The 18,518-nt window shown below is 41.9% G+C and overlaps 1 protein-coding gene across 1 annotated transcript; it reads left to right on the plus strand.

Annotated features, from left to right (window-relative positions):
- The first annotated feature begins 5,721 nt into the window (after positions 1–5,721).
- On the plus strand, positions 5,722–6,856 carry LOC139542065 (uncharacterized). Its single transcript, XM_071347068.1, has one exon. The coding sequence runs from the start codon at positions 5,810–5,812 to the stop codon at positions 6,557–6,559; it is 750 nt and encodes a 249-aa protein (XP_071203169.1). The 5' UTR covers positions 5,722–5,809; the 3' UTR covers positions 6,560–6,856.
- Positions 6,857–18,518: the final 11,662 nt, after the last annotated feature.

The raw sequence follows: 18,518 nt of genomic DNA on the forward strand, positions 1-18,518 counted from the left end.
CGATTGTCCATTGTATATAATCTATATATACTTGTGTTCCCTCATGTACTTTCTGTATTGATTTGTTGTTAATAAAAATATATATATAAAAAAATAAAAATAAAAAATATTATTAAAAAGATATTTGAAATAAAAATAAAAATACCTATGTGGGTCATTCTATGAAAATGGTGGCTTTTTGAACAGCCAACTTCGAGAAATTATAATTACTTTCTTAAAATCAAAACTTAGTCAGATAATAGTTAACCACTTAACATTATAAATCAACATAATTGACAGCTTAACATATATATTTTTTTTACCACATTACATAAAAAAATGCTTGTGCTGCCTTATTGTCACTGGTGTTACCTATATTTTAGATGACAATTCAGGCTTTCTAGAATGTAATTTCAGTCTTTAATTTACATATATAATCAAAGACAGAAAAGGTTAATGATAATACTAAGAAATTGTTTGGATTAGTAATAACTTACTTTAAACATGCTTGTGTAATGTTCTATTGTCTGACATGTTTCCATTTATACTATTGTTTTTTGTTTTTGTAACATTAGAAATAATTTAGGGTGAGTCATCAAAATTGAATGATCATATCCTTAAAATGTTTACTAATGAATGTAGCAACAGTTAGGTAGATACAAAAACCATATTCAATTAAATTGGGCAACTCTGATGCCAGAACACCAACATGCCATAAAGTAATACCAGTGACACAATGTAACACCAGTGACACAATGTAACACCAGTGACACAATGTAACACCAGTGACACAATGTGAAACCAATGACAAACATAAGATTACTTCAAATACATTTTAACAATTTATTAGTAATATTTTTTATTACAAATAATTTCAGATTTCATTTAATATGAACAATAAAATGAGGGTTATTGGTCAAAGATTAAGACCAAATGATGAAGCCTATTGACTAAAATGTGTCTTTCATAACACAACATTGTCATGCAAACATATTAAACATGTCCACTAGAACATTAGAAACACTAACATTGAACATAAACTAAAACTGTTTTCCTAACCACACTGATACGAACATTTTGTATGCAGTAAATGTTCATGGAATGTTTCCTGTATTGTTCTTCACTTCAGGTAAAAGTTCTTCACTTTTACTTCAGCTTCTTCACTTGTAGCCAGTGCACATCTGCCACTCTCACAGTCAGGTGAGACTCGATGACATCTGGACGAAGTGGAGCTGAGGTATCTAGATCGATGAAATCTGGTTGATGTGGAGGTGAGAGATCACGGCCATTAGCCGGCATTGTCGGGAGGGTGACTTCTTGGAGTCCATAACATGGGCAATCCCACACGCCTTCCGCTGCTTGGCAGAGACAACTTCTGTCTCTATATTTTAGGATGCCAGATGTGATATTTACAACCTGGTGCATTCCCATGGTTCCTTTTATGGTAACCAGAGATACCTCAGACATCTTCTGTGCCTTTCTTTCCACCTTTTCCTCGCTGACATAATGCAACTGTATTTGACTGCCAGTCCCTCAACTCCTGGTAGAAAGACATTGCATCCGTCATGTCTATCCCGTGGCAGACCAAGAGGTCGGCTGACCTCTTTAATGAACCCCCCACTCCATCCGGAGAACCTTTTCTGTGACTGGCCTCAAAAAAGTTCCACATAGTCCCTTGGAAGCCCTTCTTGTAAGGTTCTGTGAAAACCATGTAAAAGTTGCTCTTCTGTTTATATTGCAGTCCGTGATACATTTTGCAGTGTTTTTTTTCACGTTAATTTCATGTAAGCAATAAAAAGTAATATGTGCTCAATTTAGGGAGATTTTAAGCAGAATACATAATACAAAAACAATTACAAACATCTTAAGTGCTCAATTTTGTTTATTTTCCTGAACAATGTTTATTTCGGCCTAGCTCGTTTATCGAGCTCTGTTTCGTGGCTTCCAGGCTTTGTATGAAAAACCAATGCTCAGCTCACACAACTTTTTGAATTTCTTTATCAGCTTTCCTGTCAGTATATTTACAAACCCCTGTTTGGCTTTGTCTGCTTTCTCTGCTTTGTACTTTGCTTTTAGATCCCCCAAGAGAGCATAGTGGAAGTTTAGTTGTTCTAATTGATGAAGAGGCCGGGCAGCCTTGTAGAGTGCTTCTCGTATTTGTTCTTGGACTGTCAAGGTCTTGATCTTTAGCCTGCAAACAGTGACAACATTTTTGTATTTGTGATGTAGTCTTTTGTACTTTTCCAACTTATCTTGCAACTCTTGACGTTTTCTTCTGCCTATCTGTGCTTCTCTCCTGCGCACTCTCCTTGGATTCATTGTCTGTAAAGATGTAACATATAATTGTATTCGATTTCCAGTGTAAGATGCATGCAACATAATACAAACATGAAATCCTACTCTGTCACGCCTATCAATAAAACTACGTAGCTTGTTAAAACAGTATATATATATAAATTCTCGTGCCATGTGACAAATACTGTGTAGGCCTACTTAAAGGGATAGTTCATCTGAACTACGAAATTACATATTGGTTTCCTTACCGTGTAAGCAGGCTATGGACAAGGTATGTCACCAATCAATGCTTCGGTTTTGTGCCACAAATGCAAAATAATTAGCATTTGAAACAGTGGCCAGGTAAACGTGTGGCTCAGTTGGTAGAGCATGGCGCATGCAACGCCAGGGTTGTGGGTTCATTCCCCACGGGGGGACCAGGATGAATATGTATGAACTTTCCAATTTGTAAGTCGCTCTGGATAAGAGCGTCTGCTAAATGACTTAAATGTTAAATGTAAACAAAAGCATAGCTTGCTGTCATACCTTGTCCATAGACTGTATAGATGGTAAGAAAACCAATATGTCATTTTGTAATTTGGGTGAACTATTCCTTTGAGTCTACAATACGTAAAACACTAAACAAGAATGGTGTTCATGGGAGGACACCACGGAAGAAGCCCAACAAAAACATTGCTGCACGTCTGAAGTTCGCAAAAGAGCACATGGATGTTCCACATAGCTACTGGCAAAATATTCTGTGGACAGATGAAACTAATGTTGTGTTGTTCGGAAGGAACACACAACACTATGTGTGGAGAAAAAAAGGCACAGCACACCACCATCAAAACCTCACCCCAACTGTAAACAATGGAGGAGGGAGGATCATGGTTTGGGGCTGCTTTGCTGTCTCAGGGCCTGGATAGCTTGCTATTATCGACGGAAAAATGAATTGCAAAGTTTATCAAGATATTTTGCAAGAGAATGTAAGGCTATCTGTCCGCCAATTGAAGCTCAACAGAATTTAGGTGATGCAACAGGACAACAACCCAAAAGACAGAAGTAAATCAACAACAGAATGGCTTCAACAGAAGAAAATACGCCTTCTGGAGTGGCCCACTCAGAGTCCTGACCTCAACCAGATTGAGATGCTGTGGCATAACCTCAAGAGAGTGGCTCACACCAGACATCACAAGAATATTGTGGAACTGACACAGTTTTGTAAAGAGGAATGGTCCAAAATTCCTCCTGACTGTTGTTCAGGTCTGATCTGCAACAACAGAACATGTTTGGTTGATGTTATTGCTGCCAAAAGAGGGTCAACCTGTTATTAAATCCAAGGGTTCAGATACATTTTCCAACCTGCACTGTGAACGTTTACACGGTGTGTTCAGTAAAGACATGAACAATTATAATTGTTTGTGTGTTATTAGTTTAGGCAGACTGTGTTTGTCTATTGATGTGAACTAGATGAAGATCAGATCCAATTTCATGACCAATTTATGCAGAAATCCAGGTAATTCTAAAGGGTTCACATATATATTTATACAGCGGGAAGAAAAAGTATCTATATTGTCTGAATACACTGTATATACAGTATATATACAGTGCATTCGGGAAGTATGAAGACACCTTGACTTTATCCACATTTTGTTATGTTACAGCCTTATTATAAAATTGATGAACATTTTTATTTTATTTTATCAATCTACAAACAATACCCCATAATGACAAAAGCATAAACTGTTTTTATTTATTTTTATTTTGGGGGGGGAAAGGTATTACAAATTAAAAATAACTGAAATATGACATTTACATAAGTATTCAGACCCTTTACTCAGTACTTTGTTGAAGCACCTTTGGCAGCGATTACAGCCTCGAGTCGTCTTTGGTATGACGCTACAGGCTTGGCAGACCTGTATTTGGGGAGTTTCTCCCATTCTTCTCCACAGATCCTTTCAAGTTCTGTCAGGTTAGATGGAGTGTCGCTGCACAGCTATTTTCAGGTCTTTGTAGAGATGTTCAATTGGGTTCAAGTGCAGGGTCTGCATGGGCCAGTCAAGGACATTCAGAGTCCCTGACTTGTCTCCAAGTCTCCGACCACTACCTTGTATCCTTTTCCCTCTCGCTCTCATCCAACACTTCCCACACTGCCCCTACTCGGATGGTATCGCGCCGTCCCAACCTTCGCTCTCTCTCCCCCGCTACTCTCTCCTCTTCCATCCTATCATCTCTTCCCTCTGCTCAAACCTTCTCCAACCTATCTCCTGATTCTGCCTCCTCAACCCTCCTCTCCTCCCTTTCTGCATCCTTTGACTCTCTATGTCCCCTATCCTCCAGGCCGGCTCGGTCCTCCCCTCCTGCTCCGTGGCTCGACGACTCATTGCGAGCTCACAGAACAGGGCTCCGGGCAGCCGAGCGGAAATGGAGGAAAACTCGCCTCCCTGCGGACCTGGCATCCTTTCACTCCCTCCTCTCTACATTCTCCTCTTCTGTCTCTGCTGCTAAAGCCAATTTCTACCACTCTAAATTCCAAGCATCTGCCTCTAACCCTAGGAAGCTCTTTGCCACCTTCTCCTCCCTCCTGAATCCTCCTCCCCCTCCTCCCCCCTCCTCCCTCTCTGCTGATGACTTCGTCAACCATTTTGAAAAGAAGGTCGACGACATCCGATCCTCGTTTGCTAAGTCAAACGACACCGCTGGTTCTGCTCACACTGCCCTACCCTGTGCTTTGACCTCTTTCTCCCCTCTCTCTCCAGATGAAATCTCGCGTCTTGTGACGGCCGGCCGCCCAACAACCTGCCCGCTTGACCCTATCCCCTCCTCTCTTCTCCAGACCATTTCCGGAGACCTTTTCCCTTACCTCACCTCGCTCATCAACTCATCCTTGACCGCTGGCTACGTCCCTTCCGTCTTCAAGAGAGCGAGAGTTGCACCCCTTCTGAAAAAACCTACACTCGATCCCTCCGATGTCAACAACTACAGACCAGTATCCCTTCTTTCTTTTCTCTCCAAAACTCTTGAACGTGCCGTCCTTGGCCAGCTCTCCTGCTATCTCTCTCAGAATGACCTTCTTGATCCAAATCAGTCAGGTTTCAAGACTAGTCATTCAACTGAGACTGCTCTTCTCTGTGTCACGGAGGCGCTCCGCACTGCTAAAGCTAACTCTCTCTCCTCTGCTCTCATCCTTCTAGACCTATCGGCTGCCTTTGATACTGTGAACCATCAGATCCTCCTCTCCACCCTCTCCGAGCTGGGCATCTCCGGCGCGGCCCACGCTTGGATTGCGTCCTACCTGACAGGTCGCTCCTACCAGGTGGCGTGGCGAGAATCTGTCTCCGCACCACGTGCTCTCACCACTGGTGTCCCCCAGGGCTCTGTTCTAGGCCCTCTCCTATTCTCGCTATACACCAAGTCACTTGGCTCTGTCATATCCTCACATGGTCTCTCCTATCATTGCTATGCAGACGACACACAATTAATCTTCTCCTTTCCCCCCTCTGATAACCAGGTGGTGAATCGCATCTCTGCATGTCTGGCAGACATATCAGTGTGGATGACGGATCACCACCTCAAGCTGAACCTCGGCAAGACGGAGCTGCTCTTCCTCCCGGGGAAGGACTGCCCGTTCCATGATCTCGCCATCACGGTTGACAACTCCATTGTGTCCTCCTCCCAGAGTGCTAAGAACCTTGGCGTGATCCTGGACAACACCCTGTCGTTCTCAACTAACATCAAGGCGGTGACCCGTTCCTGTAGGTTCATGCTCTACAACATTCGCAGAGTACGACCCTGCCTCACGCAGGAAGCGGCGCAGGTCCTAATCCAGGCACTTGTCATCTCCCGTCTGGATTACTGCAACTCGCTGTTGGCTGGGCTCCCTGCCTGTGCCATTAAACCCCTACAACTCATCCAGAACGCCGCAGCCCGTCTGGTGTTCAACTTTCCCAAGTTCTCTCACGTCACCCCGCTCCTCCGCTCTCTCCACTGGCTTCCAGTTGAAGCTCGCATCCGCTACAAGACCATGGTGCTTGCCTACGGAGCTGTGAGGGGAACGGCACCTCCGTACCTTCAGGCTCTGATCAGGCCCTACACCCAAACAAGGGCACTGCGTTCATCCACCTCTGGCCTGCTCGCCTCCCTACCTCTGAGGAAGTACAGTTCCCGCTCAGCCCAGTCAAAACTGTTCGCTGCTCTGGCACCCCAATGGTGGAACAAACTCCCTCACGACGCCAGGTCAGCGGAGTCAATCACCACCTTCCGGAGACACCTGAAACCCCACCTCTTTAAGGAATACCTAGGATAGGATAAAGTAATCCTTCTAACCCCCCCCCCCCCCCTTAAAAGAGTTAGATGCACTATTGTAAAGTGGTTGTTCCACTGGATATCATAAGGTGAATGCACCAATTTGTAAGTCGCTCTGGATAAGAGCGTCTGCTAAATGACTTAAATGTAAAATGTAAATGTCCCGAAGCCAATCTTGCGTTTTCTTGGCTGTGTGCTTAGGGTCGTTGTCCTGTTGGAAGTTGAACCTTCACGCCAGTCTGAGGTCGTGAGCGCTCTGAAGAACGTTTTCATCAAGGATCTCTCTGTACTTTGCACCTTTCCCTCGATCCTGACTTATCTCCCAGTCCCTGCCGCTGAAAAAATATTCCCAAAGCATAATGCTTCCACCACCATGCTTCACCGTAGGGATGGTGCCAGGTTTCCTCCAGAAGTGACGCTTGGCAATCAGACCAAAGAGTTCAATCTTGGTTTCATCAGACCAGAGAATCTTGTTTCTCATGGTCTGAGAGTCTTTAGGTGCCTTTTGGCAAACTCCAATCAGGCTGTCATGTGCCTTTTACTGAGAAGTGGCTTCCGTCTGGCAACTCTATCATAAAGGCCTGATTGGTGGAGTGCTGCAGAGATGGTTGTCCTTCTGGAAGGTCGTCCCATCTCCTCAGAGGAACTCTGGAGCTCTGTCAGAGTGACCATCAGGTTCTTGGTCACCTCTCTGACCAATACCCTTCTCCCCCAATTGCTCAGTTTGGCCTGATGGCCAGCTGTAGGAAGAGTCCTGGTGGTTCTGTCAGGGGTTCACCTAGGGGCCATGATAGGGGCTGTACCAAATGTTTGATGTATTATAATAATTGATTATGCTTATGTTGTATTAATAGAAGGGGAGAGGTTATAAGACCCCTCCCTCCTTACATTTATAGGTCCTAGACTACAGATTAACCATATATATATTCATTATATAGGTTTAATATTGTTCCACAGTTTTTTTAGTCTCTCTGCCTCTTATAAAGAAACGGTATGAGAAATGTGTGACTGAGACAGAACTCTGCAGGGGAGTATAAGAGATGAGACTAGTCAGACATTCCACTATGAATCAACTTGGAGGAGTGGACATGTACTGCTTAGCCCTTAGAAAACACTGGAACTATTGTATCTCTCTTGCAAGTTTGTATAGCTGTGTATGCATGGGCTTGGTCTGATGAGTAAAAGGTAATGACGTATGCAGTGACATCACTAGGGCTGGACTTCGGGCTTAATAAATTAACTTGGGACTTTTCCTATTTTGCAGAACTTACTCGGAAACATGCGTGCTATGTTCCTGTTGTCAACTTCTGTCTGCAATTGCATTAATAAAGGTTTTTGAATGATTTAATTAAAGATATTGTCTGAATGCTAATTTCACCAATGAGCCAATAATTGACAAGGAAAACGGAACCCCAACAGTTCCAAACTTCTTCCATTTAAGAATGATGGAGGCTATTGTCTTCTTGGGGATCTTCAATTGATGCAAACATTTTTGGGTACCCTTCCCCAGATCTGTGCCTCGGCACAATCCTGTCTCGGAGCTCTACGGACAATTCCTTCAAACTCATGGCTTGGTTTTTGCTCTTACATGCACTGTCAACTGTAGGACCAGGTGTGTGACTTTCCAAATCATGTCCAATCAACTGAATTAACCAAAGGTAGACTTCAATCAAGTTGTAGAAACACCTCAAGGATGACCAATGGAAGCAGGATGAACCTGAGCTCAACTTCAAGTCTATAGCAAAGGGTCTGAATACTTGTTAGGTAATTCTGTTACTATTTTTTTCGGAACGTATATATACAGTGCCTTCAGAAAGTATTCACACTCCTTGACTTTTTCCACATTTTGTTTTGTTACAACCTGAATTTAAAATTGATTAAATTGAGAGTTTGTGTCACTGGCCTACACACAATACCCCATAATGTCAAAGTGGAATTAGGTTTTTCCAAATTTTTCCAAATTAATAAAAATGAAAGTATTCAACCCCTTTGTTATGGCAAGACTAAAACAGTTCATGAGTAAAAATTTGATTAACAATTCACATAATAAGTTGCAAGGTCTCACTCCGTTTGCAATAATAGTGTTTAACACGATCTCTGTACCCCACACACCAATTGTCTGTAAGGTCCCTCTGGCGAGAAGTGAATTTCAAACACAGATTCAACCACAAAGACCAGGGAGGTTTTCCAATGCTTCGCAAAGAAGGGCACCTATTGGCCCACTTGGTAAAATAAAATAATAAGCAGACATTGAATATCCCTTTGAGTATAGGCCTCATGCCGCTCAGGTAGGAGGGTACCAGGAATAAATTAATAAAAACAAAACTAATGAAAGAGCCCTTCTCATAAAACTAATGTGTGCCCTTCAGGAGCACACAGACACCAAAAATATCCCTGGCATCAATATTTTAAACTGGCTTGGCTCGTTATTACAGCAACACCAATTTCCATTTAGTAAACCCGGATACAATTCCTATTGAGAGGGGTGGCTGGAAACAGCCAATGACTCTGCCGAAGTCGGCCAAAAGCTCCAGCACTGTGTTTGTTCAAGTGAAAATCAGGATATACCCCATGTGTTTGAGCTCCTCTGCAAAAACTTGTCACAGAGTCTAGCCTTGCGGTGAAGTAGAGCATGGTAGTGGCCGCACTGATGAGCTGCAGCTTGGAGAAGTAGTGGTGCATGTCATAGACAAACAGGTAGACTGCAATGAAGAGACTGGTCAGGAAGGAGTATTGGAGAAGTAGTGGTGCATGTCATAGACAAACAGGTAGACTGCCATGAAGAGACTGCTCAGGTAGGAGTATTGGAGAAGTAGTGGTGCATGTCATAGACAAACAGGTAGACTGCCATGAAGAGACTGCTCAGGAAGGAGTATTGGAGAAGTAGTGGTGCATGTCATAGACAAACGGGTAGACTGCCATGAAGAGACTGCTCAGGAAGGAGTATTGGAGAAGTAGTGGTGCATGTCATAGACAAACAGGTAGACTGCCATGAAGAGACTGCTCAGGTAGGAGTATTGGAGAAGTAGTGGTGCATGTCATAGACAAACAGGTAGACTGCCATGAAGAGACTGCTCAGGTAGGAGTATTGGAGAAGTAGTGGTGCATGTCATAGACAAACGGGTAGACTGCCATGAAGAGACTGGTCAGGTAGGAGTATTGGAGAAGCAGTGGTGCATGTCATAGACTAACAGGTAGACTGCCATGAAGAGACTGGTCAGGTAGGAGTATTGGAGAAGTAGTGGTGCATGTCATAGACAAACAGGTAGACTGCCATGAAGAGACTGGTCAGGTAGGAGTATTGGATAAGTAGTGGTGCATGTCATAGACAAACAGGTAGACTGCCGTGAAGAGACTGGTCAGGTAGGAGTACCACCACCAGTGAGTCCTATACGAAACACACCACACTCTTTAGGTTCGGCTCAATCTGTAGCGGCGCGTAGGTAAAATCACAGAGGAAGCCAGGCCAGAACAAAAAGCCCAACTACAACCAATTTGTTGTGATAATTGCGTTGTTTGCTTTATAACCTGTTAGTTCATATGCCTTGCCAGTTTTATATAGGCCTAAGACGAAGACAATAAGAAGACACAGTGGCAGAATAAATTCAACCACACCTTTGTTTCATCATAAAACCTGAGATCAACATTTGTCCAGTGAAGTCTACAAAGCATATTGCATGTAACAAACAGTTACAGTACATGACCTACAGCATGGTCAAGCAAATGAAGTAGTCTGACATTTTCGGACTACTAAACAACTATTGAATTAGAACCACGCTGAGTTACCGCAAGTTGCAAAGAAAACAGGAGCTGCCTCCACTATTCCTGCACCATTTCAACATCATCTAATCACCTCTGCTTAGTCTAATACTAAGACAACTAAGATACCAAAAACTATTTAGTCCAATCAACTAAAGCTAAATATTATGTGGCTGTCCATGGTACCGATTTGTGTGTGTCTGTGTGTGCAAGTAGATAAAACATGTTGACTCATCCTACTAAAAATGCCAATGCCATCTTCCTCTCATGACTCTGTCATACAGTTCACGCTTTTAGTTTAGCCTAACATTAGCCTACTACATCTAGCTACATATTGAACTTCCGTCCTCTCAGGTTAGGGGCACAATTTATGGTTAGATCAGAATCACCATCATAATCATTGGACAGTACAGAGAATTAAGTATCCAACCAAATCCAAATCTCCATCAGTGGAGATTTTAGCATGTACATTTTGGTGACGCTAACTAAACTAAAATAATGTTGATGTTGTTGCATGCCAGCAAATTCAATAGAACACTAAACAATACATTAATTGGACTATAACGGTGACAAACGGTGCCCACAAACTGTTAAGGCCTACAGGACATAAAGCTGTCCCAACACCTTACCAATGTTACAGCTGGCTTAGCTGATACGGCTGACTTGCTTAAACAAATGTGGTTTCTACTGACAATTGAGGTGTAAAAACTATGGCATAAGGGACAACGAGCGGATAAGAGGCAATCTGTAATTTTGATTAGGAAAGGGAAAAGGGGGATACCTAGTCAGTTGTACAACTGAAAGCATTCAACTGAAATGTGTCTTCTGCATTTAACCCCTCTTAGACATTAATGAGCGAGCTAGGACGGATGTAGTCAATATAACTATTTGTTTAGTACTTCTGAAATGTACAGCGACAGAATTCAGAACATGGACCGTTCTTACAGTATTCACCCTGTAAACCAAGTCAGAACTGTAGGATAAATAAAGTAGATAACAATAATAAGCAGATAATGAAAGCTCTTACAATATTTAATGATGACATTTCTCTAAAACAGGTTATAGGCTACATGTGCACCATCAAGTCAGGACAGTAGGTGAAATTATGAGGGGAAAATATACCAAATTATTAGGGTAAGGCACATGGGCTACTAACAGCTTAATACACAACACACACATACTATCTCCCTGGCATATTACATCATTTATGCAGCAGCATGCAATACATTTTTGGAATCACCTTGTTGTGCTGTGCTTACTTGAACAGGATGGTGGGCAGTCTTTCGTGGGCAAATTTTGTCAACAAATTCTGTCATTCTCTGGTTTTATTGGTGCTTTCAAGACAACTGGGAACTCAGGAAAAAAACAAGGTTGAATCATGAGATTAGCGATCTTCAGGTCAGAGCCCTAGAAAGAGGCCCTAGTTCCCGACTTGGAATTCCGAGTTGGATGACAGTTCAAAACGTATTTTCCCAGTCAGAGCTAGTTTTTTTCCCGAGTTCCCAGTTGTCTTGAACTCACTGAAGTCTGAGATTTCCAAGTTCCACTTGTTTTGAAAGCGGCAGAAGTCATGCTGGATTGACAGCATGGCCAATGTTGAATGTTTATCTTTTAAGCTTGGAAAAAAAGAGACCCTTAAAACACAGACTTGGACCACACACCCACTCCACATAATAGCAGGCTAGTGATTGCTTTGCAACGCTTGCAGTTAGCCACTGATTCCTTCCAAAACACTCATTGTTGAATTTGAGATTCCTAACTTGTGTAATGTTTGTCCAATGGCCAATGAGCACCAATACGTTTTATCTATCATATATCTCATTATTTCTCTACATTTGACAATTGAAAAGGATTTGCCAGTAGATTGTCGACTTGATTCACGATGACGGCTAGCTTGCTAGCTAAGATTTTGAAGGTATGATCTTGACATGATCAGCCCAATCAAAGCTACTGTAGATATAACATGAGGGCTCCCGAGTGGCGCAGCGGTCTAAGACACTACATCTCAATGCAAGAGACGTCACTACAGTTGCTGGTTCAATTCCAGGCGGTATCACATCCGGCCGTGATTGGGAGTCCCATAAGGTGGTGCACAATTAGTTAAATAAAGGTTACATTTAAAATAACGAAATTGACATTTTATCCTCGGCCATTGACTTTGAGCCTTCTTATATGGGCACTTCTAATGTAAATCTATGGCAGCACCCAAGGGGCTTGAATTTTAGAACTCTACCCATAGATTTTGCGGTGACGTAGTGTCCCCATGAGTTTTTATTTTTAGTTCAACTTTATTTAACCAGGTAGGCCAGTTGAATACAAGTTCTCATTTACAACTACGGCTTAAACTAACAACTTAAAGTTAGTGAGGGAGATATACAGTGGGGCAAAAAAGTATTTAGTCAGCCACCAATTGTGCAAGTTCTCCCACTTAAAAATATGAGAGAGGCCTGTAATTTTCATCATAGGTACACTAACTATGACAGACAAAATGCGAGAAAAAAAATCCAGAAAATCACATTGTAGGATTTTTAATGAATTTATTTGCAAATTATGGTGGAAAATAAGTATTTGGTCAATAACAAAAGTTTATCTCAATACTTTGTTATATACCCTTTGTTGGCAATGACAGAGGTCAAACGTTTTCTGTAAGTCTTCACAAGGTTTTCACACACTGTTGCTGGTATTTTGGCCCATTCCTCCATGCAGATCTCCTCTAGAGCAGTGATGTTTTGGGGCTGTTGCTGGGCAACACGGACTTTCAACTCCCTCCAAAGATTTTCTATGGGGTTGAGATCTGGAGACTGGCTAGGCCACATTTTGACCAGGAGGGGAGTAGCTTTGTCTAGATGGATGCCAATAGCATCCATCTAGACAAAGCTACTCCCCTCCTGGTCAAAACTCCTCCTGTGCCTACTTTAGCCTCCTATAACTGGCCTCTGATGACTAACTCAAACTGGTTGGACCAATAATGGGGCGCAAGTGCCTAACCACCCTTTCTGGTAGTTTCTGTCGTATGCGTCCTTTGCTGGTACAAGCCCACCCTACATCAGTTATAGGTGCTGTTAGGTTAAGAATTTTCTCCTGTCCTTCCAAACCTAAGTTAGTCACGTTAACGATTACCTTTCAGCCAGTGCGATTACCTCAACAGCCAGTGAAACTGCTGGGCGCCAAATTCAAATACAGAAATAATCATTATAAAAATTCAGAAAACAAAACATTTAACAATAGGTTTAAAGATTAACTTCTTGTGAATCCAACCACGGTGTCAGATTTTTAAAAATGCTTTACGGCGAAAGCATACCTTATGATTATTTGAGAACATAGCCCACTAGATAAATCATTACAAACAGTAACCAGCCAAGTAGAACAGTTACACAAGTCAGAAATAGAGATAAAATTAATCCCTTACCTTTGATGATCTTCATATGGTTGCACTCAGCAGACATTCATTTACTCAATAAATGTTCCTTTTGTTCGATAAAGTGTCTTTATATCCAAAAACCTCAGTTTTGTTTGCGTGTTTTCTTCAGTAATCCACAGGCTCAAACGCAGTCAAAACAGGAAGACAAAAAAATCCAAATTGTGTCCGTAAAGTTCATAGAAACATGTCAAACGATATATTATATATATCGATATATATATCAAACGTATATTCAATCCTCAGGTTGTTTTTAGCCTAAATAATCGATAATATTTCAACCGGACAATAACGTTGTCAATTTAAAAGGTAAACAAGAAACGCACTCTCTCGGTCTCGCGCATGAAAAAGCTCTGTGACACTTTAGGGTCCACTCATTCAGACTGCTCTTACTTCCTCATTTTTCAGAATACAAGCCTGAAACAATTTATAAAGACTGTTGACATCTAGTGGAAGGCATAGAAACTGCAATTTGAGTCCTCAGTCAATGGATACTGTAATGGCATTGAATAGAAAACTACAAAACCAAAAAATAAAACTACTTCCTGAATAGATTTCTCAGGTTTTCACCTGCCAAATCAGTTCTGTTATACTCACAGACACTATTTTAACAGTTTTGGAAACTTTAGAGTGTTTTCTATCCACATCTACCATCTATATGCATATCATATCTTCTGGGCCCGAAAAGCAGGCAGTTTAATTTGGCCATGCATTTCATCCAAAATTCTGAATGCTGCCCCCTACCCTAGAGAAGTTAAGTAACCCTATGTGAGATACCACAATCTCTTTCAATAATGACAGGAATGGAGGTCTTTATTCCAGTGAGATTGCTAAGGCGAACAACATCATGTTTTGGTTTGCTCAACCTAGATCAAGGTAGACACGGTCTCAATGGGGATTGCTGAGCTGACTACACTGACTGTGCTAGTGCTGTACCCTCTCTCATTGTGGAGCTAGAGGAGTTAGAGCCCTGTCTATGTTCGTAGCTAAGATGAGGGCACCCGTCCAGCTAGGATGTAGTCCATCACTCCTCAGCAGGCCAGGCTTGGTCCTGTTTGTGGGTGTCCCAGAAAGCGGCCCAATTAGGAGGGGCAGAAAACGGTTTTCAACCAACGATTGAGTTGTGAGACTGCTGTAGTGCTCATCACTCCCCCCAACTGGGAGGGGGCCAGAGACAATTACTCGATGCCGACACATCTTTCTAATTGATTTACACGCTGAAGCTATGTTACGTTTGGTGACCTCTGACTGTTTCATCCTAACATCGTTGGTGCCATCATGGATAACAATATCCCTATACTCTCTACACTTGCCAGTTTTAGCCTTAGCCAGCACAATCTTCAGATTAGACTTTGCCCCCTGCTAAACAGTGTATGATCGATGGATGATTATTTTTAAGTCTAATATTGAGGGTAAAGGAGTTTTCAATTTGTCAGAGCTAAGTGGGAGGCTTCGGCAGCTCAGACCCCGTAGAGGGTGGAGGAGAGACCTGAGAAGGCTCAGCCTCTGACTCGTTGCTTAATGCGGAGAACCGGTTGAAAGTTTGTCAGCTAAAGGAGCGACACCGGTTGAGTATGCCGACAGCATTTCTTTCCAAAAGCCTTGAGAAAATAGTCCGGCTGCGGGGACTGTGCGGGGGGATTTATACTACCATCTGTGCTTATTGGTGGCACAGACGCCGTTTCATCCTTTCTTACACTTAATTGCTCTTCCCTAACGCTTACATCTGAAGCTGTGCTTGCAACACGGCTATCCTCACCATAAGGCCATAGTTCTCCCGTATATTATGAGTACAGCGACTGCAATTAGAAGGCCTAATGTTACTACTTAGCCTCGGCTGGTGGAGGTCCTGTAGAACCATGTCCAGAAAAAGCGTCTGTGTGGGGAAGTTGAATGAAAAAAAGTAGAGCAAGGAAAAAACGAAGACGTTGGTAAACAAAAGGTTTGGCAGATAGCCAAGTAGCAACAAATAGCGCAGCAGCACTAGGACAAGTCCGGATGACTACCTCATGAAGCTAGTTGAGAGAATGCTAAGTGTGCAAAGCTGTCATCAACACAAAGGGTGGCTACTTTGAAAAATCTCAAATACATTGACACTTTTTGGTTACTACATGATTCCATATGTGTTATTTCCTAGCTTTGACATCTTCACTATTATTATACAATGTAGAAAATAGAAAAAAGAAAAGAAAAAGACTTTGAAAAACCTCAAATACATTGACACTTTTTGGTTACTACATGATTCCATATGTGTTATTTCCTAGCTTTGACATCTTCACTATTATTATACAATGTAGAAAATAGAAAAAAGAAAAGAAAAAGAAGATGAAGATGCAAAATATTTTTTCTTGTGAAACAAACAAGAAATAAGACAAAGAAACAGAAAACTTGAGCGTGCATAATTATTCACCCTCCCAAAGTCAATACTTTGTAGAGCAACCTTTTGCAGCAATTACAGCTGCAAGTCTCTTGGGTATGTCTCTATAAGCTTGGCACATCTAGCCACTGGGATTTTTGCCCATTCTTCAAGGCAAAACTGCTCCAGCTCCTACAAGTTGGATGGGTTCCGCTGGTGTACAACAATCTTTAAGTCAAACCACAGATTTTCAATTGGATTGAGGTCTTTGCTTTGACTAGGCCATTCAAAGATATTTAAATGTTTCCCCTTAAACCACTCTAGTGATGCTTTAGCAGTATGCTTAGGGTCATTGTCCTGCTGGAAAATGAACCTCTGTCTCAGTCTCAAATCTCTTGAAGACTGAAACAGGTTTCCCTCAAGAATTTCCCTGTATTTAGCACCATCCATCATTCCTTCAATTCTGACCAGTTTCCCTGTCCCTTCTGATGAAAAACATCCCCACAGCACCACCATGCTTCACTGTGGGGACGCTGTTCTTGGGGTGATGAGAGGTGTTGGGTTTGCACCAGAAATAGCATTTTTTCTTGATGACCAACTAGCTCAATTTTATTTTCATCTGACCAGAGTACCTTATTCCATATGTTTGGGGAGTCTCCCACATGCCTTTTGGCAAAAACTAAACATGTTTGCTTATTTTTTTCTTTAAGCAATGGCTTTTTTCTGGCCACTCTTCTGTAAAGCCCAGCTCTGTGGAGTATACGGCTTAAAGTGGTCCTATGGACAGATACTCCAATCTCTGCTGTGGAGCTTTGCAGCTCCTTCATGGTTATCTTTGGTCTCTTTGTTGCCTCTCTGATTAATGCCCTCCTTGCCTGGTCCGTGAGTTTTGGTGGGCAGCCTTCTCTTGGCAGGTGTGTTGTGGTGCCATATTCTTTCCATTTTTTAATAATGGATTTAAAATGGGGCTCTGTGGGATTTTCTAAGTTTCAGATATTTTTTTATAACCCAACCCTGATCTGTACTTCTCCACAAATTTGTAGCGGACCTGTTTGGAGAGCTCCTTGGTCCTCATGGTGCTGCTTGCTTGGTGGTGCCCCTTGCTTAGTTGTGTTGCAGTCTCTGGGGCCTTTCAGAACAGGGCTATGTATACTGAGATCATGTGACAGATCATATGACAGAATGCACACAGGTGGACTTAAACTAATTATGGGACTTCTGAAGGTAATTGGTTGCACTAGATCTTATTTAGGGGCTTCCTAGCAAAGGGGGTGAATACATACGCACACCACTTTTATTTATTTTTTTAAACAAGTTTCTTTGTCAATTTTTTTTTCACTTCATCCATTTGGACTATTCTGTGCATGTCCATTACATGAAATCCAAATAAAAATCAATTTAAATGACAGATGGTAATGCAACAAAATAGGAAAAATGCCAAGGGGGATGAATGGCACTGTATGTAGTTTTTTTTTAAAATTAATGTAGCTAGTTGTGCTAGACATTTTATAGATAAAAGGATAAGTAGCATTACATTTTTAAAGACCTGTTTGAGGGCGAGGCTGACATCAAAACATCTTCCGCAGTAGGATATGTTTTGAGCATCCCAACCCGTTACCCTAGCCAACTGTGATAACTTTTGCACCACATTTCTTGCCTTATAATACTTATAACAAGTTTCTTCCCTGGAGGCAGAGCCGCCCTAGCTGACCTATTCTACACAGACAAGGAATGAAAAAGACAAGACACTGGTTCAACATAGTCCTAGGTGTTTTATTTAATGCTGTTAAAAGTCTACCACCATAATAGTGCAGGTGAGTATTTCTACCAGAAGTGAAACAAGCGGTCTGCCATTGACTGGCAAAATAAATGTGCCTTTTGAATTAACTAGAGAACCAATACCCACGCGACTTAGCCACTTTCTGCCTTAACAGTGAATTAACATACTCAAAGGATACATGGTTAAATGCACATCTCGACCATGCAATTTCTAAGCCTCTACGGTAGTAGGCTACTAGCTTCCAAGTCTAAACAGAGATACTGCCTAGTAGCACCTTTGAGGAACACTGAACAATTCTCTGAAAACCCTGTTAGTTTTCACAGGTGCTATGTGCCATCTATTACACAAAGACTAGTTTATGCTGTTTAAACGGTTACATGCATGACAACAGCCCTGTAAGAACTTCTTTGCACTATTGAGAGATGACGGAGCAATGACTGGGTGACATTACATGATGGGGCTTGAGAAACTGGTCGGTCCTGCTAACTTTACTCCTAGCCCGGTTTGTTGTGTATGGTTCGCTTTGGTCAAAAAAAATTAAAATAAATTGACAACCTCACTCTTCTCCCGTTTGGATGAAAACATTGTTGCTCTTGGCGAAGGGGTCTTAAATCAGTCTTGAGTAGCAAGGGATGTTTGGAATCCAA

This window comes from Salvelinus alpinus, chromosome 17 (genome assembly GCF_045679555.1).
Source record: "Salvelinus alpinus chromosome 17, SLU_Salpinus.1, whole genome shotgun sequence".
Taxonomy (NCBI): Eukaryota; Metazoa; Chordata; class Actinopteri; order Salmoniformes; family Salmonidae; genus Salvelinus; species Salvelinus alpinus.

What these genes read in the sequence shown, in the direction of transcription:
- LOC139542065 (XM_071347068.1), top strand. Translation starts at nt 5,810, where the DNA reads ATGACGGATCACCACCTCAAGCTGAACCTCGGCAAGACGGAGCTGCTC.